General features: G+C 46.4%; 1 protein-coding gene across 1 annotated transcript in view; it reads left to right on the top strand.

Moving 5' to 3' along the window:
• Positions 1 to 7,179: 7,179 nt before the first annotated feature.
• Positions 7,180 to 23,278, top strand: part of CD9 (CD9 molecule) — a 47,021-nt gene continuing 30,922 nt past the window's right edge. Inside the window, 1 exon segment of the mRNA XM_077468545.1 lies at positions 7,180 to 7,435. Within this exon segment, the coding sequence (XP_077324671.1) occupies positions 7,370 to 7,435 (66 nt within the window). The 5' untranslated portion in view covers positions 7,180 to 7,369.

Here is a 23,278-nt window from a genome sequence, read left to right as displayed (position 1 = left end):
TGTTCCTAATGCAAGCCCGCTCCAACCGCTCCACTCCGCGCAAGATGACGCAGCCACGAGGAGACGAGGAGGAGATGAGCGACGGCTCCCAATGCACCGCGGACGATTTGGTAAGCGGGAACGGCAACCCTGACCACCCCCTTACACTGGGCGACATGACTGCTATAGCCTCAGACATTAAGAATACTCTCTTCACTGCTATTACCGACCTTAAAGATGACCTCCTTTCACTGAATGAAAAAATGGTCACCATGGAGAGAGCAGAGGATAGGAGAGACAAGGCGGTGCATAGATTGGAAGCTACAACAGCCTCACACACTGCGCATTTGATTTCTATTAACAGGCACTTAGAAGACCTCGACAATAGGGGTCGGCGGTGCAACATCAGAGTGAGAGGGGTACCAGAGACAATTGCCCCTGATCAAATACCCTCCGCCCTGCGCTCCATATTTAACAACTTACTGGAGAACCCGGCCGACACCCCTATTGAGTTTGTGCGAGCGCACAGGGCCCTCCGAGCAAGGCCAGCAGAAGCCGCCCCACCGAGGGACATCATATGCTGCATCCAGAACTTCCCTCTGAAGGAGGAGATTCTCAGTCAAGCACGGAAGAATGACCGAATCCAGTTAAATGATAGTGAGCTGTCACTTTTTCAAGACTTGTCCCCCATCACCCTGCAGAACAGGAGGGCCCTACGTCCTCTCTTGGAGGTGTTAAGGGAGAGAGGCATTATTTACAAATGGCGTTTCCCTTTTGCTCTGCAGGTTACTTTTAATGGGAGACAACTTCTACTAAGGCTTCCGGAGGAACTTCCAGATTTCTGCACAGCACTGAACATCCCCTGCATTAACCTCCCCGACTGGTACGCGGAATTCAGGTCCCCCCCGCAGGTCGTCAGCCCCGGACAGCTCTCCCCACTCTTCACCTGCCAAACTCCCAACGAAGAAGAGCAGAGGCGGCAGGCTGAGCGCTGGCGCAGGGGGTCGTCTTCAATTTCCTGCCTGGCAGTCCAGGAGCCGGGATCTTACTTGAGAGACTGATGGGTCGCGATCCACTTCGGTATAGTTCAAATTACTTAGACGTTTATGCTTACCATTGCCCGGGTGCTTTTTTTTTTTTATGGGCACATTTTTGCCATTGAGGACATTATTACAGTGATCATTTGGCACCCTTATGCTGGACTTTCCCCCTCCCCCCCCCCCCTTTTTTTTCCCTTTTTTTTTTCCCCAAAAGTCAGGTGTCAGTGTACTACCCCTTTCAGTATGGCACCCGGTTCTTTTTCTTTTTCTTTTTGTTGGTTGATGATTCGAGTCAACAGTTTTAGGTTGTCTGCAAAGCCACTCAGTGGCTGATATTTCCCGGCCAGGGAATACACATTTGCCATGTTATACTTTAGGTTAGGGTCTGTGAGTCTCCCTTATGATGATTCTGTGTTTTTGTATTAATGTTGGTTTTTTTTTTTGGTTAAGGGTTTATCTTCTAGGATTATTTGTGTTTACTGTTACATTTATGACCATCTTCACGGCAATACTGTGAACACTTACCCCTTCAGTGGTGTTCCTCCCACGTACCCCACAAAAGGGCAAAGCAGTACCGCTGGGATTTTGCTGCGTGTACCGCTCACTGCTCTTTTATCAGCTTGCAGCTCGGAGATCTGCAGGCGGAAGCCAATCCCAATTGATACGCCCTGAGTTTAGGACGTTCCCCTACCCCACCCTACCCCCACCCTTGCCCTTGTACCTCTCTTCTTTCCTCCTGATTTCTCCCTACTTCCCCTCTTTCTTTTTTTTTTTTCTCTGCTCTCTCACTCTCACACTTTATTTCCACAGAGCGAAACACCTTCAGAGGGTGCCGATATCTCAACCATGGCATATTCATTGTTAGGCCACTGCCCGACTTTGATATCCCATAATGTCCGAGGTTTGAATACACCTGAAAAACGCATCTCCATTCTCCGGGAGTTGAATAAGGTAAAACCTATGTTTGTATATCTGCAAGAGACACCCTTCCGATCCAGTCAAGTTCCCAGGTTATTTAACAAAAATTTCCCACGGGTGTTCCATGCGACGAACCCACAGGCTAAAATGAAAGGAGTCTCGATACTCCTCCACAGGTCAGCGGGTTTTGAAGTAACTCAGCAGCTGTCAGACCCTGACGGCAGATATTTGTTCCTGAAGGGCATGTGGGGCTCTACGCCCTTAACGTTAGCCAACGTTTATTTTCCCAATAGTGCCCACGTATCCTTTTGTAAGCGAGTAGTAGAGGAGTTAAAGAGCTTTGCTACGGGCTGCATCTTACTGGGGGGGGATTTTAATGTTCCGCTTAACCCAATCCAGGACACCTCCACAGGTAAATCGAGCCTAACTTATCGTACTCTGAAACAAATAAAACAGCTGCTGAACTCTCTGACTTTGATAGACACTTGGCGCACTTTAAACCCAAATGGTAGGGATTTTACCTGCTATTCGGCACCTCATGATAAGTACACTCGCATTGACTACACTTTCATCACGCAGCGGGACCTGTTGGAGGTTAAGGGATCTCATATTGGACTCCAGACCCTCTCAGACCATGCAACGGTCTCGGTTTCTTTGACACGCCTAGACCTGAGGCCTAAGTCCTGCATGTGGAGACTGAACCCCTCTCTATTGACTGATATTGAACTTCTCCCGACACTAACGGAGGCCCTTCGTAACTACTTCCGAGAAAATGTCTCGGATGAGCTCTCACCCCTGACCATTTGGGAAGCCCACAAGTGTGTAATGAGGGGGGAGTTTATCAGAGCAGGGGCGTCTCGTAAACAGAAGGCGGAATCTCAGATTGCTACCCTGACCTCGAGAATTGCCCTGCTTGAATCCCTACATAAGCAGTCCCTAGTTGCCTCAGCCTCCCAGGAATTGCTTGAGGCGAGGTCAGAGCTGAAAAGTATTATGGAGACCAAAAGTAAATGCACCCTTTTTTTTAAAACAAAAAATGTATTATGAACACGGTGATAAGGGGGGTAGGTTATTGGCCAGGGCAGTAAAAGATGCTGCCCTCGCAAATAACATTCTGGCGATCAAGACGGACGATGGTTCCCTGACGAACCGTGTAGATCAAATAGCCTACAGGTTTCACCGGTTTTATAGCAATCTCTACAACATTCCACCTCAACATAAACCAGGGGGGTTGCTCGGTGAGAGAGGCCATATTATACGGGATTACCTTTCCCAGAGTGGTATGCCTACGCTCTCCCCTAATGATGCAGATTCCTTGGAGGGTCTGGTCACCTCGGAGGAATTATTGGGGACGATAAAGAGCCTTAAACCAGGTAAGAGCCCTGGTCCCGACGGGCTGACAGCGCACTACTACAAGGCTTTTTCAGATCTGTTGGAAAAACCACTTTTGAGAACTCTTAATTCACTTAGAGAGCCCCATCAACTCCCTGCTTCCTTTCTGGGGGCTTACATAACAGTGCTCCCCAAGCCGGGGAAGGACCCCATGGCTTGTGCTAGCTACCGTCCCATTTCCTTACTCAATTTAGACTTAAAAATCCTGTCTAAAATTATTGCAAACCGATTGAGACACTTCTTGCCTCAATTAATTGGCCCAGATCAGGCAGGGTTTATGCCAGGGAGGGAATTCAGGGACAATGTAACAAAGGCTTTGAATCTAATCCACCACTGCCAGAGTGCTCAGTTCGGGGGCCTTCTCCTGTCCACGGACGTGGAGAAGGCCTTTGATAGAGTTGCCTGGGATTTTTTATTTGCCACATGTACTCATGTAGGCTTGCGCCCCCACATGCTTTCCTGGATTTCCTCCCTATATCAAAACCCGACTGCTCAATTGAAGATTAATAGGACCCTGTCTGCACCAGTGCGGATTAGGAACGGGACGAGGCAGGGGTGCCCTCTCTCCCCACTCCTGTTTATCCTCACCTTAGAACCATTCATCCGCACGATTAACAAGACGCCCTCTATCACAGGTTTCTCCGTGGGGGCAGAGAATTTGCAAAATCGCTGCGTATGCGGATGATTTGTTATTTTTTCTGACCCACCCACACACCTCGATTCCAAATTTGTTGCAGGCTTTCTCGTTATACGGTTACATCTCAAACCTCAAGATTAATTATTCTAAGTCGGAAGCATTGAACTTAACGCTCCCCCCAGACGCGTTGACGCAGGCGCAATAGAATAACTCATTTAAATGGGTGACGGACTCCTTGACATATCTGGGCATCAAACTTACCCCGCAGTTAAGCAATATCTTCCCTTTTAATTTTAAGCCTATGTTGAGACAGATTGAACTGGACCTGACGAAGTGGTCCTGGGGCCTCTTTTCATGGTTTAGAAGGGCAGCCCTCATTAAAATGATAACACTTCCACGACTTCTTTATCTTTTTCACACCTTACCTATTGAGCTCCCAGTCACCTTTTTTAAACAATTACAATCCTCACTTTGGAAATTTCTATGGGCTCAAAAACGACCGCGCATTAGTTTACATCTGTTGACAAAACCAAAGGCAGCGGGAGGGATGGGGTTCCCGAATTTCAAACTGTATTACTATGCCACCCACCTAGCCAGAATAGTTGACTGGAACTGCCATGCAGATAGAAAAGACTGGGTTTCAATAGAAGAATGTGTGTCAAAGACACCATTGCAATTCTCCCCTTGGATCCCTTGGACCAGCTGTCCTAAGGAACTATCACAACACCCTCTCATTGGGGCTTCGCTGAGGATTTTTAATAAGCTGACCTCACACCACAACTTTACTTCCTCCCCTGGCCCTCTTACACCTCTCAGGGATAATCCGGATTTTCCGCCGGGAATGCCCACAAATAACTCACGAACCGTAAACTCCCCGCTATTGGCCTCACACCTGGTACGACATGGAAAGATTCTCCCCTTTGACGACCTTATAGATGCCCTCTCTCCTGCAACATTGTCATTTTGGAATTATAGGCAGGCGTGTCATTATCTCCTGGCGCCTATGAGGAAAGAGGCGGTGCTTAGGGACCCTACACCCTTCGAGACGATCTGCCTCCAAGGTGCCCCCTTAGAAAAAACGACCTCCTTTATGTACGCATATCTCCAGCAGTTGACCCACACGGAGTCGGACAGATTTAGGGACAGATATGTGGGAGAAGGCCCTCCATACCCGCTTTACGGACGCACAATGGCATAATGCATGCATCCTTGCCCACAAAGGTACTATAAGCACCAGGCTACAAGAAAATGCATACAAATTACTCTCACATTGGTACGCTACCCCGACCAAAGTTAAGAGGTGGTACCCGACGTCCTCGGACATCTGCTGGTGCTGCGGGGAGGCAGCAGGAGATATGCTGCATATTTGGTGGAGTTGCTCCCGGATAGCTAGTTTCTGGGGCGAGATCTGCAAATTAATTTTAAATATTACCAACACCACACTAAATCTTTCACCGGAGTGTTGTCTCTTGCATATATCGGACATGCCGCTGGGCAGATATAATAGATCTTTGTCTAATTACCTGCTGATAGCGGCCAAATCCCTGATTCCCAGATACTGGAAACTCACTACGGTACCCTCGGTCAGGGAATGGGTACACTCAGTTAACCATATTTTCTCCTTGGAAGAGATGCTTGCTACTGCTAAAGACACGGCTGATAAATTCCACAAGACATGGTCCCCATGGGTCCAGTTTAAGTATTCTGATGCTTTTCAGGGTCTGTACATAGATGAATGCTTGGCGGTTGAGATTGAGACATGTCCTACGACTTGGGACTTGGTCCCTGGCAGGCCTAGCTTGGAGGTGGCTTGTGGTGCCGCAGGGTGGAGTAAACTCTGTCCACTTTTACTACGCCTCTTTCTGCTCACCCACCTTTTACTTTTCCCTTCTCTATCTCCTTTCGTTTCTTCTTGGTTTTTCTCCCACCAATTCCCTCCCCCCCAACCCCCACCTATCCCCCCAATTTTTTCTTTTTGAAAAAAAAAAAATAATAATAAAAAAAAAAAGTCTATACAAGGTATGTGATACTATTGCATCAGCTCAGTTGTGCAGGTCTTAGCAGTGTACCACGCACTAGGCCCGTTTATTGAGCTTTAGTTTGTCTTAGCCTTTGAGTTCTGTTACTGATAACTCCGTGCACTGTCTTGGCTAATTATTGCTCTGTATACTGAATTCACCCTTGTATTTTCTGAACAATAAAATTCTATTGTAAAAAAAATAAAAAATAAAAAAAAATAAGAAAGAGGGAAGAAGGAAAGAAAGAAAGAAAGGAAGGGGGAAGAAAGAAAGAAAGGGGGGGAGAAAGGGGAGGACGAAAGAAAGGGGGGGAAGAAAGAAATGGGAGAAAGAAAGGGAGAAGAAAGAAATTGGAGAAAAAAAAGGGGAGAAAGAAAGGAAGGGGGGAAGAAAGAAAAGGGAGAAAGAACATGGGGAAAGAAAGAAAGGAGAGGAAGAAAGAAAGAAAGGGGGAAGAAATAAAGGGGGTGAGAAAGAAAAGGGTGAGAAAGAAAAGGAAGGAAGAAAGAAAGGGGGGAAGAAAGAAAAGGAAAGAAAGAAAGAAAGAAAGAAAGAAAGAAAAGGAAGGAAAAAAAGAAAGAAAGAAAGAAAGAAAGAAAGAAAGAAAGAAAGAAAGAAAGCGGGAGAAAGAAGGAAAGGGGGGAAGAAAGAAAAGGGGGAAGAAAGAAAGGGGGGGAGAAAGAAAGGGGGAAAGGAAGAAAGGAAGGGGGGAAGAAAGAAAGGGGGAAGAAGGAAAGAAAGAAAGAAAGAAAGAAAGAAAGGGGGGGAAAGGGGGAAGAAATAAAAAGGGGGAAGAAAGACAAGAAAAGAAAGGGGGAAAGAAGGGGGAACAAAAGAAATGGGGGGGGGGACAAATATGGAAAGAAAGAAGGGGGAAGACAGGAAAGAAAGAAAGAGAAAGAATGGAAAAAAGATAGGAGAAGAAAGAATGTAAGAAAGGGAAGGTTGAGTTGCTTTCTCCATGAAAACATGAGATAAATATACCATAGCAGGTCACATTTTCAGATTTTACTATTTATAAACAACTGGGAAATGAGCAGCAAATTTGAAGTTTCCTACAGTTAGTGCCCAGTGAGGTTTCCCAAAAAAAAAAAAAAAAAACAAGCTAAAAGCTGATTGGCCAGCCAACAGCTCTACTTCTGTTCTAATTCTGCCAGGTTTTCCTTTTCATAAACAGCCCTTTATAGGTCGGAGGGGGAGCTGGTAGGTGTGGTGCCTGGCTGTATTCGAGAGTGTAGCGCTAGAGGGCGCTGCACCAAGCGGTTGATAGGCTGCGGAGGCTGAGTACAGGAGAGTACGGCACACCCTGTACGGAGTTATTTGCTGTCTGTCCAACAAGTTCTTCACTCTTCTTCACTCTTCTCCGCCGCCTGAGCTCTGTCACCATGCCTGTCAAAGGAGGGACCAAGTGCATCAAGTATCTGCTCTTCGGCTTCAACTTCATCTTCTGGGTGAGTGTGCGACCCCGGGGACGGAGGAGGTGTGAGCACAGGCATGAGGGGGACACCGGACTACAGGACTGAGCGGGGGCTGGGGGGGAGTACTCTCACCATAGAGGAGAGTGGAGACTCCGTGCTGGTCACATGGAGGAGAGGAGGACTCAGTGTTGTGTGTCCCCCCCCCCCCCCATGGAGGAAAGGGAAGGGGGACTCGGTGTTGTGTCGTCGTCCCCCAATGGAGGAAAGGGGGACTCAGTGTTTTGTTCCCCCCCCCCCATGGAGGAAAGGGGGACTCAGTGTTGTTCCCCCCCCCCCCCCATGGAGGAAAACGGGACTCAGTGTTGTGTCCCCCCCCCACATGGAGGAAAGGGGGACTCAGTGTCGTGTCCCCCCCCCCCCCCCACATGGAGGAAAGGGGGACTCAGTGTTGTTCCCCCCCCCCATGGAGGAAAGGGGGACTCAGTGTTGTTCCCCCCCCATGGAAGAAAGGGGGACTCAGTGTTGTTCCCCCCCCCCATGGAGGAAAACGGGACTCAGTGTTGTGTCCCCCCCCCATGGAGGAAAGGGGGACTCAGTGTCGTGTCCCCCCCCCCCCCCCCCCACATGGAGGAAAGGGGGACTCAGTGTTGTGCCCCCCCCCCATGGAGGAAAGGGGGACTCAGTGTTGTTCCCCCCCCATGGAAGAAAGGGGGACTCAGTGTTGTTCCCCCCCCCCCCCCCATGGAGAAAGGGGGACTCAGTGTTGTGCCCCCCCCCCATGGAGGAAAGGGGGACTCAGTGTTGTGCCCCCCCCCATGGAGGAAAGGGGGACTCAGTGTTGTGTCCCCCCCCCCCATGGAGGAAAGGGGGACTCAGTGTTGTGTCCCCCCCCCCCATGGAGGAAAGGGGGACTCAGTGTTGTGTCCCCCCCCCCCATGGAGGAAAGGGGGACTCAGTGTTGTGTCCCCCCCCCCCCCATGGAGGAAAGGGGGACTCAGTGTTGTGTCCCCCCCCCCCCCCCATGGAGGAAAGGGGGACTCAGTGTTGTGTCCCCCCCCCCCCCCCATGGAGGAAAGGGGGACTCAGTGTTGTGTCCCCCCCCCCCCTAATGGAGGAAAGGGGGACTCAGTGTTGTGTCCCCCCCCCCCCCCCCATGGAGGAAAGGGGGACTCAGTGTTGTGTCCCCCCCCCCCCATGGAGGAAAGGGGGACTCAGTGTTGTGTCCCCCCCCCCATGGAGGAAAGGGGGACTCAGTGTTGTGTCCCCCCCCCCCTGGAGGAAAGGGGGACTCAGTGTTGTGTCCCCCCCCCATGGAGGAAAGGGGGACTCAGTGTTGCGCCCCCCCCCCCATAGTGGAGAGGGGGTACTCAGTGCTGCGCGTCCCCCCCCCCCATAGTGGAGAGGGGGGTACTCAGTGCTGCGCCCCCCATAGAAGGGGGGGCTCAGTGCTACCCCCCTAGAGGAGAGGTGGGGGGTGCCCCCATAGATCTGATCTTTATCATATTGGATTTTGGTAGCAGTTTGATTTCTGTTGGTAAATAAAACCCAATTGTGTAAGCTGTAGGTTTAGGGTCATGACAAGTTGGGGTTCAGTGAGAGCAATTAATTTCTCTGTGTAGAGGGAAGAGCCCTGTACTACAGATGAGAAGAGGGTGGGAGTTACTGCAGTGTGGTAGATGGTTGGAAGTATGTGGACATTACTGGTGGAAAAGATTGGACCGTATGATGGTAATAAAGGCTGGTCCTACCATTGGGGAAAGTTGGCTGTGTTTCCTGTTTCAATGGCGATTGCTAAGAACCCCAAACCTGACTCTCGACATACCAGCAACATTGAGTCCTGTGTGTCATCTGGGGACTCCAAAGATTTAATTCCAGCTTGTCACTTTGTTTCATATTCCTTCTAGTGTTTGTGAGGAAGGGGGCCATTTGCGTTCCCCAAGTTGCCCTGGGTCAGAGATGGGTGAGAGGACTCTGATTTTGTTGTGTGTGTGTGTGTGTGTGTGTGTGTGTCTCTTCTTAGGTCTCCCATTGATGAGTGATATTTTCCTTGTACACTTTGCACGGGGTTGCTTTGAGATTTTGCATATTTTTAAAGGGTGTGGCCACTGAAGAATTGAGACATGCTGGTCTACTGTATATACATTATCTATTATTACTGTTTACTTTGTTTGTGTGTGGGTGTTTTTTTGTTTTGTTTTGTTTTTCTCTTTCAGCCTATCATTAGAAAACTAAAAATATAAGACCTTACCATTTAATAACATGGACCTGTACTACAGTTGAAACATTTTTGAAAGTAGAAGTCTTAGCTAAGTTCGGACACCATGAGTATGATTGGCTTTATTACTGGGGCCTCATTTTCACTGACTTTAGGGCCAAGAACCACCCTACCACTTTAAGTTTAGGGGGAAAAGACTTGTCCCTTTCACCGTTAAGGCTCCGTTCACACTTGTGTGACTTTTGACACCTAAAGTCGCATGACTAGTTACAGCCCATTGTTTTCAATGGCACCTGTTTGAATCTTTGTGACTTTGAAAAGGTTCCTGCACTACTTTGCTGCCTTACAGGTATCAGTGTTTGGTGATTTTAATTTTTTTTTTCTCCTTCATTGATGTTGCAGTGATGGGCAGCACTGCTGGGTGGTACTGATTGGCACCACTGGTGGGTATTGATAGGTGGCACTGGCAAGAGGTACTAAATGGCACAGAGGAGGCAGATGTGCCTCCTTCCTCTTCGGGACTGGTGTTCGTCTTATTTTTATTTTATTTATTTTTTTCCTTGCGCTGTTAGCGTGAGGAGGAAAAAAAAACTATCACCAATTTTATTTTTATTTTTTTAACATCATGTGATCAGCTGTCATTGGCTGACAGCTGATCACATGGTAAGGGACCGGCGACTTACTAGGATTGGTGATCAGCCGAGACTCGGTGATCACAGCGCCCTCGCCATGTGAACAGGGGAGGACGTCCTTTGATGGCCTCCCGGAAATTGAGGTCCGCGCTGTAGCCATCAGTTGGCTATGGCCCAGGCCTCAAGTGGTTAAAACTATTTTGTTGATCCAACCATATCAGTAGGACTGATTCACACTGCTGTGGTGTGAATTACATCTGTCTTTGGGTGCAATTTTGTTGCAAATTTACAGTGCGATATATGTGTTAAGTGCAATTTTGATGTGAATTTGTGAGGGGATTGGTCACAGCTGCGATTTATTTTTTATTTTATTTTTTATTTTTTGTCTGACAAATCGAACCGAAAAAAAAGCTAGATTTGTGGTGTATGTAGCAATTGAGGATGATCGTTTCAGCAGTCCCATTTGACAGAAGTCAGTTGTTAGAATGCATTTTGTCAAGCAGGAGCGGCTGAATTGGGCTGATCTGCGATCCATCTATGGACTGTGCAGTTTGAGGTTCTGCACATGTGTGACTAGAGCCAGAATTTTCTGGCTAGAGGTGGACACTACTGTCAGATGGGTAAGTACACACCTGGGTTCGGTGGTTTCTGGTTGGATTAGGTTGGTTGGAATTTTTTTTTTTTTTTCTATGTACATTTACTTAAACTTTCTTGTTTTTTTCCTTGGTTGAGGGTTTTTATTTATTTTTCCATTGCAGCGTTGCCAAATTGCGTAACAGCAAGTTTAAAAAAAATAAAAATCTAAAATAGCATTGGGGTTTTTTTTGTTTATGTGCCCAGGTTAGACGCAGATGGTCGTTGGCGTAGTGCAGTAATGTGATAGTGGGATATTTGGGGAAAATCCTGTTCGCTGGAACACAGAATCCTCACACTGAGAGCTAAGAGCTGAATCAAAACACGTCTGTTGTGCTGGGAAGAAGCAGTGTATCGCACACAACTGCAGAGAAATCCCCGGTGTCTGTGCTCAGCCATGGGATTGGCTCTATTTCTGTCTATTTCACATAATTAGGAGCATTGGTGCTTGGCAGTAATTTGCCAGGGCGTGTTGCTGTTTTGCAGGCCCTCCCACAGGTCTGTTCATTGTTTCGCAAACATTGGCACAAGCGTAACCTCATAAAGGCTGGATTGTGCAGGCAGAACCGGCTGCCTTTTGTGTCTTAAAGGGCAAGGGCGGCTGTAAAGAAACCGTCCTAATGGTGGGGAGGTTACCCCTAGTAACCCGATTGCTCCTTTTTTAAGCAGAGCCAGGATTCTGTGGGAGGAATCGAAGACCACTAAAGCTTCTGCGTACATGTGTTTTTCATGCCTTGTTTATGCATTTGTGCTCCTATTTAGGTATATGGGGCAGGAAATGCACCAAAGTTGTGTGTTGCGTGGGTGTGAATGGACCTCGTAGATCATAATGGGGATTTCCCTTGTGTGACACAGCGCACATGTATGAACAGGTACTTGGTGATCATTTGCTTTTTCAGCAAACGTGAACAAACACCCTCCCTGTTCTCTCTGCACTTCTGTGAGTGGTACAGTTCACTGTCTAAGCAGTTCTGCAGTCTCCCCAAAAGAAAGCTGTGTGGGGTGTCCCGCCCCTCCTCCCCCTTTTAGGACTGTTGGGAAGGATCAGATCAGGGCTGGCACATGATCCCACTGGCCAATCATAACTGCTCTTATCTGTCCCAGTGTCCAAAAGGAAGACGTGCAGTTTTCAAATGACAGGACCGCTGCAATGGGCTATGGCAGTGATGGTGAACCTTGGCACCCCAGATGTTTTGGAACTACATTTCCCATGATGCTCATGTACTCTACAGTGCTGATGAGCATCATGGGAAATGTAGTTCCAAAACATCTGGAGTGCCAAGGTTCGCTATGGCTTGGTGAAGCTGCATCACCCATGGAGGTAAGTGCAGCAGGGCTGGGAGGTGTAAGATGGGTGTTCACCAACTATCAATTTAAGTTGGTGACAAACAAATAGATTTTTCGAATGACCATTTGTATGAATAGTCACAGAAAATTCTCTGTATATACAGTTACTCGACCAATGTTGTTCAAAAGTACTTCAAAATTTATTTGAAGGAGGTTGAAGCTCCCCTAACCGTATCCTTTGTGTACATGGACAGAAAAGTCTCTATCCTGCTCTTTCAAATTTTCTTGTCCCAGTGATTAGATGAGAAACATACGTTTGTTTTTTTTTTTTTCTGGCACATGTGCAGCGTGCGGATTGGATTGGCATCATGGATGAGAGGGGGGCTTGTGATAATGGGGGCACACTCAGTGTTCTATCTATCCTAGTTTACTTTAAGGATGGTCCACATCATTCAATACGTGTGGGTTTTTTTTTTTTTTTTTCCAACCAACTCCCTTAAAGTAGAACTCTAGTCAACTTTAGAATAAACCAATTCAATAACACATCCTGAAAGTGTGTATGTGTTATTTTTTTTTATTTTTTTATTTTTTTCACTGCTTCTAATGGAAGTGCCTAAGGCCTCATGCACACGAGACGCAGTTAAACGCGCGTTCAGATGCAGTTGGACAGTTTTTTCAACTGCACCTGAACTCATTCAATGTTATCCTATGTGTCCATGCACACAGTCTCGTTTTTTTCCGTTTATATGCAGTTGCGTTTAATCTCGTTTTTCCAGAAGCAAAAAAATGCGTTCAGAAACAAAAATTTCTGCGTTTCAGACGCAAAACGCGGCTAAACGCGGCACCCGCGTTTAGCCGCGTTTGCATTTATATGCGTTTTTAAAGGTGACCTTTTTTTTTACATTAAAAATCTCAAAAATGATTGCAAATGATGAAAAACCATTAGAAAAATATTTTAAACAATTGCAATGGCAAGTGGACAATCCACAACTTGTGGCAAGTGTCGTGGCAAGTGGACAATCCACAACTTGTGGCAAGTGACATGGCAGGTGGCAAGTGATGTGGCAAGTGGACAATCCACAACTTGTGGCAAGTGACGTGGCAGGTGAAGTGGCAAGTGACGTGGAAAGTGAACAATCCACAACTTGTGGCAGGTGACGTGGCAAGTGACCTGGCAGGTGACGCAGCAAGTGACTTGGCAGGTGACGTGGCAAGTGGAAAATCAACAACTTGTGGCAGGTGACTGGCATGTGACGTGGCAAGTGGACAATCCATAACTTGTGGCAGGGGACGTGGCAAGTGACGTGGCAAGTGGACAATCCACTTGTGGCAGGGGACGTGGCAAGTGACGTGGCAAGTGGACAATCCACTTGTGGCAGGTGATGTGGCAAGTGACGTGGCGAGTGGACAATCCAGAACTTGTGGCAGGTGACGTGGCAAGTGGACAATCCACAACTTGTGGCAGGTGATGGGGCAAGTGATGTGGCAAGTGGACAATCCACTTGTGGCAGGGGATGTGGCAACTTGTGTCAGGTGACGTGGCAAGTGGACAATCCACAACTTGTGGCAGGTGATGTGGCTGGTGACGTGGCAAGTGGACAATCCACAACTTGTGGCTGGTGATGTGGCAAGTGGACAATCCACAGCTTGTGGCAGGTGGCATGGCAGATGACGTGGCAGCTGACGTGGCAAGTGACGTGGCAAGTGGACAATCCAAAACTTGTGGCAGGTGACGTGGCAAGTGATGTGGCAAGTGGACAATCCACAGCTTGTGGCAAGTGACGTGGCAAGTGGACAATCCACAACTTGCGGCAGGTGACGTGGCAGGTGACATGGCAAGTGAACAATCCACAACTTGTGGCAGGTGACGTGGCAAGTGATGTGGCAAGTGGACAATCCACAACTTGTGGCAAGTGACGTGGCAAGTGAACAATCCATAACTTGTGGCAGGTGACGTGGCAGGTGATGTGGCAAGTGACGCGGCAAGTAGACAATCCACAACTTGTGGCAGGTGATGTGGCAAGTGACGTGGCAGGTGATGTGGCAAGTCACGTGGCAAGTGGACAATCCACAACTTGTGGCAGGTGATGTGGCTGGTGACGTGGCAAGTGGACAATCCACAGCTTGTGGCAGGTGGCATGGCAGATGACATGGAAAGTGGACAATCCACATCTTATGGCAGGTGACGTGGCAGGTGATGTGGCAAGTGACGTGGCAAGTGGACAATCCACAATTTGTGGCAGGTGATGTGGCAAGTGGACAATCCCCAACTTGTGGCAAGTGACGTGGCAAGTGGACAATCCACAACTTGTGGCAGGTGCCGTGGCAAGTGACACGGCAAATGCAAGTGTACAACTGCTCTCTATGCTGCTGCTGCTCACTCTGATCAAAATAGCAGAAATAGTTAAAAAAAATGCTTTGAGAGCTTGGGGAGGGTCTACATGATGTTATCTTTATAAACGCGTCTAAACGCGGCATGCAAACGCGGCAAAACGCGCGTTTCAGCTTTTTTTAACAGAGGTTTCATCTGCGTCTCGTGTGCATGAGGCCTAAATCTGTCTGCATATGAGCCTCTTGTAACCGCCTGTACAGCAGACTGGCTCCCATTGCTGCCCTTCCCTCTACTAATCAGCATTTCTACATGACGGGAGAAAGCCGAAGAAATTACTTTTCCTCATCTGTCTGCTTCTCACTTCACTGTCCACTTATAGGGGAAGCAGGGAGGGGTGACCAGGCTGTAGAGAAAATCTGAGTCACCAATCTGGCTTCAGTCTGTTGGGGCTACAAGCAGGAATTCTTGTATTCTGACAGCGGGAGGTTTCCCAACCATCAGAACACAATGGCTCAGCAGGAAGGATTCCCCCCATCAACACTCGCTGTGATTTGGGGGGGGGGGGTGTTGGAAGAATCAAGACCCCCTTTCTTTCTTTTTTTTTTAAACTGTGGCTGAAGGACCGTACATCCGATCAGAAAAAAATCTGCTTTTGAAGCGATCGTACAATAATCTGATTGTTTGTTCTCTGCTTTTGAGAGCCGATTATGACAATTCATGCAAAATCATTCAATGGGATAAGCATGAAAATGTTTCTTGTACGATGCCAGATTGGCTGATATCCACCGGTTCACAAAAAAATGGCCGACAGAAGTCAGCTTCTGTCGGATGTGCATGCTGGAAAACCAGCACCCCGACTCCCATTTGGCCCTCTCAGCCAATGGCAGCAAGCACTGATCAGTGTTCTGGAGGTGGTGTTCCCCTATCGGAAAACACAACAGCTCAGTAGGGGAGATCGCTGAACTAACCTTGTGTGGCTAGGGCTAGTACAGCAAGCCCCCCCTTTTTATTTATTGAATGAAAAAAAAAAAAAAATCTGCGGGGTTGAACGTTAAAAAATCGTGTCGTGTGCATCCGGCTTTAGTCGGCACTGGCCCTCTTACAGACAACTTCTCAGATAAAGGTGTGAACTCCCAGCTAAGGTTTACTTTAAAAGTAAATATTGGTATAGTCTGACTTTTCGTGGTCGCTGCCCTTCCTTCAGAATACGTGCATGCTTCTTCTTTTTTTTTTTTTTTTTTTTTCTTCAAAAGACCATTGTAGTTCAGTAATTACTGGGAGAGGAGACGTCACAGGATTACCGCACCTTAAACAGCCCGAGTGCGTTTATGCAGTTTACACATTTTCTCGAGGAATGGAGTTAGCACATGATTTAAGTTGGCCATAGATGAATTGAAACTTGACCAGACAAATTTTACATCTGTGTGGCTGTCCCTGTTCAAAAGAACTTTGTCAGGAAAATGTTTCTCGATCGGCGGCTGCTGATCTGTATTGTGACAGCAGAGTCCCAGTGTCCGAATACGATGTCCCAGTGAGGAAGATGCATTCCTCCACATTATTTTAGTGGATGAAGGAATCTGTCATTTTTTTTTATTTATTTTCTTCGTTCAGCCCATTGGCTGACTTGGAGATAACTTTACATTTTAGGCAAATTGTCATTTGTATATACACAAGCAGATGTTTTACATACAGTACAGAAGAATCCATTGATGGGACCTGGTCTGTGAGCAGTCACACTTATCTTGGATCTTTAATAGGAATCTGTCCCTTCCTTTTTTTTTTTTTTTAATCATTCAGGGCAAAGTGACCATATATACCCTTTAGACTTGTGTATATTTACCAACAACCCAATCTCCCTGCCTTCCTGCACTATTGAACCCCCCACCCCCACTCCAGAGTGGCCATTTGTTCTCCTAACCATTAGGAAATGAACCATTTTGAACAACCAAGACAGCCCCAAACACTAATATGGGTGGGGGGAGGTGTAATGGCATTATCCCCCAGGCAAAGCTCTGTCAATGGAGTTTATACAGGTGGCTATGCAGTGACGAGGGGTTGTCATTGGGTAAAGCTGGCCATACACTGAGATTTCTCGAATTCATCTGTTGATTTCCTCCATTGATATCTCCTCCGCTGGTTATTGAATTGGCAGACAGATGACTACTCCGGCTATCACAATACTTAAACAGTAACTGCATCTGGATGCAGTCGCTGCTTGGCTGACAATTTTCCACTCTTCCTTTTGATTTGTAGACAAAAGTATGTTGGCCGACAAGACTGCCCACGGCTTGACTTTCAACCAGTCCTGATGAAACAGCCAAAAATTACAAATAAATCTCCTACTCCTTATTTAAAAAAAAAAAAAAAAGTGATTTTTTTTTTTTTTTTTGTTTGGCCAATTGCTAATCTTGCCATTTGTTCTCAGAAATTTAAGCAAGCTCTTTGTATGTTCTAAGATGTCTTCGGCCCCAAGTAATATAAACAGGCAGTGGTACATGCTGCACATGTCCTTTTAGGCACCTACCTCACCACCAGCAATGCACATTTTATTGGTATTCTGTTTAGGAGAACTTGCAGGGTTCATAGCAACTGTATGGGCTCATATTGGAGCTTGTGGTTGCATCTACTTGCATTGAGTCTGCCATCTACAGCCTCCCATGAGACATTCCTTTGCTTTGACAATGGCTAAAGAGAGGACTAGTGCTAGCGTACTGTCAGTCTTTTAGCACTTTTTGTGTGCGTATGGTTTTATCATGGTCAGATCTTCCACTGATTGGCCCACTTCTATGCTCATCTCTATGCCTCTCTTAACCCCCCACCTTGTTGTGGCTGCAACTAGGGTTTCTGGTTTTCACCAATTAGCCGCCATACTTTCCATTGTAACTAATTAGGTTAATGGGCCAGTCATCGGCTCTCTTAACAGGTCATGGGCCTCCAGGAAGCGATTCAGTGTGTGATCTCGGCTTGGATCACACAGGTTTGTTTTAACAAACTGTTCATAAGAAAAAAAATGTGGGTAGCTTTTGCTGACCTAACTATTTCAGATGGAGAGGTTAGCAGCCTACATGGTTTTTCTCATAATGTGTGTACCCTGAGGGAATTTAAAGTAAACTCATCTGCTGAGTGGCTCTTATTTTTATCCAAGCATCTCATCTCCCCAACCACTAAGTCCCAGCGGCTGCTGGTGTTCATTTCTGAAAGGGAAAAGTTCTGCATCCATAGCTGCTGAAATGTATACTCTGGTTCCTGCAGGGACCTCTGCTTCATACTGGGGGAGGCTGCTCCAATGGGTGCCCCCCCCCCCCCTTACTGTCCTACTGACATTCTTTATCAGACAGGAGGTGAGTGGAACTCCAACGACAACACAGAACAAAACGTGTTTGGTTAGTACTGGGGTAGGCAGAGGTTGAGATCTACCAGGACAACCTGGTGGAAATATAATCGCAGCATGAAGAAGACCTAGTGTCACGGGTAGCGTCCTGTGCCCCCCAACGAAGTGTGTCCTCTCTTCCCTTCACATATTTTCTTCCCCGCCCCCACATACACAGCGCTGTGTGGGTAGCACTCCCCTACAAGACTGCCTGTGTACTGGAGGGTGGGAGCAGCACGGTGCTGGATGGAGAGCAGGAGCCGATGGAATTAACTTTTCATGATTTAAAAGTAAGCTGTGTTGTAAAAAATTATGTCATATGATCTAACTCTGTTAATGGAGACTATAGGGCCCCCAATGCACTATACAATACTTGCTGTACCATTTTACTATAACAGGATGACATTGTAACCATACGTCCAAACCATAAGAGCATGAATCGGTTATTAGGATGATGAAAACCCCTATTGAAAAAGTCCACACTAAAGTGCTTAGAATGAATAAAAGTTCAACAATTAAGCAACACTTCTGGCATAAATTCATAAAAGAACTAATCCTCAGTTCACTGATCATAGGTGGCTTAAAATGATATACACCCAAGGAATGGTGATGGATTAGGATAGAAAGATTCCTCCACCTGAGAAACAACTGCCGCTTACCAGCTCAATTGATCTCTTTTTTTAGGGAGATCAAGTTCGCCTATGGCTTAGAACCCAGCCAGGGTCTCTCTGCTTGCCAGCAAGATATCCCCGCTCCTCCGTTCGTAATGCCCTTGGAGTTACTCGCGGTCAGTGGTTCCCCATGTTAAGAATGAAAGAAGGCTTCCATAGTTTAATTCAGCAAATTTTAATAAAATGTAAACAGCAGAGTTGCACTTGCATATATTCAAGAATAAAATCGCATGTGTCATGAATCCAGTCGAGCTGGGCGGCTCTCGATTAACGGGCTGTTTAAAAAACAAAACAAAAAAAAGAAGCCTCATCTGCAATCCCAATGTGAAAGCCCAAGTGCTTTAAGGGCCCTTTCACACTGCCAGCGCCTGAAAAACGCTCGTAGCCAGCGTTTTTTGAGCGCTTTTAACCCTTACTAGTGGCCAAATAAAGGGTTAAAATCACCCACAAAGCGCTGCTGCCAAAAGCGCTTTGCAGGCATTTTGCAGGCGCTTCCCATTGATTTCAATGGGAAGGGGCGCTTTAGGAGCGGTGTATTCTCTGCTCCAAAAGCACTGCAAAGAAGCTGCTTGCAGGACTTTTTTTTTTTATTTTTATTTTTTTACACCCTGCCAGAGTAGTGCCTCAGTGTGAAAGCACTCGGGCTTTCACATTGGGATTGCAGTTGCGGCTTCTTTCAGGTGCTTTACAGGCTCTTATTTTAACGCTAAAGCACCTGAAAAACACCATACACGAGCTGCAGCAAGAGTTATACGCCCTGTCACCATGTATGCAGTTGTTGGGACTCTTGCAGAGCATCCCCAGCGCCTCCAGCAAGTAAAGGGGGTAGGGATTGGGGGCACAGGGTTTTACTAATCACTCCCCCCCCCCCCCCCAAATTTACGTCTGAACATTCCCTAAGAGTGCTGCTGCGGAATGCAACTAAAGGTTCATTCACATGTGCAGCAGACACTCCTGCTCTGCTGCAAAAAGCAATCTGTGTTTCACAGGTGGTGAGGAGGTGATCTGTTGCTGCCTCACCACCTGATGTAAACCCATAATTGCCATGCAACGCATGCTATTGCGAGGTAGTACAGCAATTAGAGGCTTAAATCAGGTGTGAGGAGGCAACTCTGTGCCCGGTGATCTTTGATTTCTCCCTTTAAGGTTGCTTACCCCTGCTATAGACGGAGTACTACATTCTCCCTCCCCTCTTATGCAGCAACCCTAAAGGAAGGGGTGGAGGCTGGACCTTGAAATGTGTTTTTTATTAAAAAAAAAAAAAAAAACTTTTTGGATTCTAGACTTTGGTGTGACGCCTCCTTTACCCTCTTTTTCCTAAATGTCATCTGAGCAGGCCATTGGAGTTTGAAGGGATGCAATGATTGTAACCCCATTTTGGAGATAGCACAGATCAGCACCCCACATCATTTATTGCTGTCTCTTATCTCTATTAAAACACTTTTACACTTCCTGTACTGGTGACAATGGTGTGGCAAGGACACATTGGGTGAAATCTGTCTGATGGGGCAGACACGGTAGCAAGGTCAAATTTAAAAAAATTTTTTTTATTTTTTTTTTTTTATTTTTTATTTTTTTCCCTCTGTGAGAACGAGATTAAAAACTCAAAAGTCCTGTTTCATGCATAGCTAAGGCTTCATGTAAACGGGATGTTTTTACAACCTCTCCTGAATGATTTAACTTGACAGATAGTAAAATGTCCGTTTTGCCACGTTTGTGTTTAGAAACGTTAACGCTAGAAACGGCATGCTCAGTGTGCCTGCGCACAGTTGTCTACGACGCATGCGCCATAAACAACATCGGTGCCTGTCTTTTGCAAATATCTCTTGATATTTCTTGTACCTACAGGTAAGCCTTAAGGCGGTAGTAAACCCGCTGAAATGTGTTTTTTACCTGCAAGGGAAAAGGCATAATGAGCTAGTATGTAGCTCATACTAGCTCGTTATGAAATACCTTCGAACGAGGCCCCGATATCTCTGATCCATGCCGAGGGAGCTGACATGTTCCCTCTGCGTGTCTTCCGGGTATCGCGGCTCTGGCACTGTGAGCGGCTGGAGCCGTGATAGCGTCACTCCCACGCATGCGCGCGGGAGACTTCTTTCTGGCAAAGTCCGGCGTCTACCGTACTTTAGCCCAGAATCCCTTGTGTGTATGTGCCACTGCAATCAGAGGTGCATTGCGAGGGGAAGCAATGGGATGCTTACCTGTAGGTAAAAGTGGAAAAAAATAATAATTGTAAACCCTTACAAACCACTTTGATCTACAGGTAAGCCTAGATTAAGGCTTACCTGTAGGTCCAAGAAATATCTCCTAAACCTACACACTACCTACACTGATAGCGATATGCTGTTAGTGGCGGCTCCCATGTGCATGCACGGGAGTGACGTCATCGCTGCTCTGGCGCTGTGAGCGGCAGGAGCAGCGATACCCGGAAGAAGATGGATGCTCCGTGCTACAGGGGACAGTGGTGACATCGCTGGCTCCTGTGTCAGGTAAGGTCTGCATAATGGGCTACCATGCGATGCATAGTAGCCCATTGTGCTTTACCTTTGCAGGGAGACAGAGGAAGTAAACCCATCAGGGTTTACTTCCTCTTTAATCTAGGGTTACCTGTAGGTAAAAGTGGTCTGTAATCCTACCTCTCCCTTGCTCTCGGCAATATGTTCAATATGTGCTCCCCTTTTCCTCCCTCCCCTTTATGTATCCCACTTCTATGTTGTATGACATGTCCATGCCCATGTTGGGCATTGTTTGAAAATTAATAAAATTTATATTTGAAAAGTGGTCTGTAAGGGTTTACAACCACTTTAAGGGGAAGCTGCTATAAATCCATCTGGTGTGGAGGCGGGCTTAAGTGAAAATGCAAAACTGAAACTAGAATGTATGCGATGACTTTGTAAACAAACCTTGAACCAACCAGGTTATGTACACAGTGAAAGCCATATCTAGGTCAGTGGTGTGTTTTTTTGTGTCCAAAGTTCCGATTTGTATCTTTGTTCCTGTTTAGATATAAAACGTGTATTACTTTTACAGTGGTCTTTAGGGTGTTGTAATGCAGGTGCATCTCCAAACTAGAATATCATCAAAAAGTTAATCTCATATTCAAAAAGTGAAACTCGTAGCGTATATAGATACATTGCGCACAGTGATATATTTCGAGCATTTCTTTATTTTAATTTTGGATTATGGCTTACAATGCTGGCATGTATACAGTCTTTCAGCTGCTTGTGACGTTTTAGGAGAGTGGGGGGGTTAAAGCTGCAGCACCCTGTTTTTACTGCCCTGGCCACCTGTGTGAAAGAGGCCTAGCTGTTTTTACTATACAGTTAGACATTTCCCCTTTGCTTGCTAGGGGTTCGCTGACACTATTCATTGGCCTCTTTATTAAATGACACCTATCTAGAATCGGGTAAAACCCCGCTGTTGTCTAAGGGATCTCCAAACGATGGCCCTCCAGCTGTTGTGGAACTACACCTCCCATTAGGCACATTCACAGACATGATGGGAATTGTAGTTCCTGAACAACTGGAGGGCCATAGTTTGGAGACTGTTTTGTGGCATGCTTTCGGCAAGGTGTTGGAAACCAACTTGGAGTTTTAGGCCTGGTTCACACCTATTCATTTTGCTATTTATTTTTTATTTATTTTTTTTTTTTTTTCAATGCACATTTTTGAATCATTGAAGTCGATGGAACCAGAAAGTCCCTGGCCCTTTCCATATAATGCACATATGTTAACATTTACCATAGGAAACCATGGTAAATGGACTGTAGTGTTTTTCTTCAAAACTGAAAATGCTCTTAGAAAATGCATAGGTGTGAACCAGGCTTTAAGCTTGTTCTAGCTGGATAACGTAACTGGGTATACGCTGTGTATACAGATTCTGATCATCCATCTTGTCTTCCAGCAGAGCCTCACCTTCTTTCTCTAAGCTGGCAGGAGAGAAACCCAGTGTGGTCTTCTGCTACTGTAGATGGTCCTTGTCAAGGTTCATTGCTTCCAGAGAAGGCCTTCTACATACTTCCTCTAAGGCCTCATGCGCACTGAGTCTCTGGAGGCCTTTTTTTTCCTGGTAGGGGAAAAAAGAAACTTAGTCGCATATTGCACACACATATGCTGCATTCTACTGGCCAGTTTTAACTTATTCTGGTCATTAGAATGCACTAAGGCACATTCATTTTTTACACTCTAAATGCTCCTCTTCCAGTACAACTATAAGTGTGTGTCCCCGCATAGGCTAACCTACAGGTCTGCTTACAGGCTGAAAAGTGTGTGTGTGTGTGTGTGTGTGTGTGTGTGTGTGTGTGTTGTTTTTGTTTTGTTTTTTCTTCTTTTCCCCCCACAACCTGTTTTGTATGAAACCTACAGAACAGCTGTAGATGTCTGTTAACTTAAAATAGTCTGGTGACTCTTCTCTAACCAGATGTTTTGGTCTTTGTCTGTAAGCTCTTGAGATGGCAGGAGGGTAATGCTCTGAGCTTCTGGTCCCATCAATCCATTCTATTGTCAAGGTTTCTTAGATGGGACATCTTTACCCATTCTGAGTGTTGAATAACAACTGAACCAGTTAGACATATTGCATGCTTTATGCAATGTTTTGCAGCCTCAGAATTTTTTGTTTCCTGTTTTTTAGTGAGCAGTCATGCAGAACAAATGCAGCCTCTGAGTATATATGCAACCTTTGAAAGTTACACTTCTGGGGTATCGAATGCCACTATCGGTGTACTTCCATGCATG

Source organism: Lithobates pipiens, unplaced genomic scaffold (assembly GCF_037356315.1).
Source record: "Lithobates pipiens isolate NorthernLeopardFrog02 unplaced genomic scaffold, aLitPip1_a1.2 Scaffold_8, whole genome shotgun sequence".
NCBI classification, from domain to species: Eukaryota; Metazoa; Chordata; class Amphibia; order Anura; family Ranidae; genus Lithobates; species Lithobates pipiens.
The sequence above is the reverse complement of the archived record's forward strand: the minus strand, read 5'-3'. Positions and strand labels throughout refer to the sequence as shown.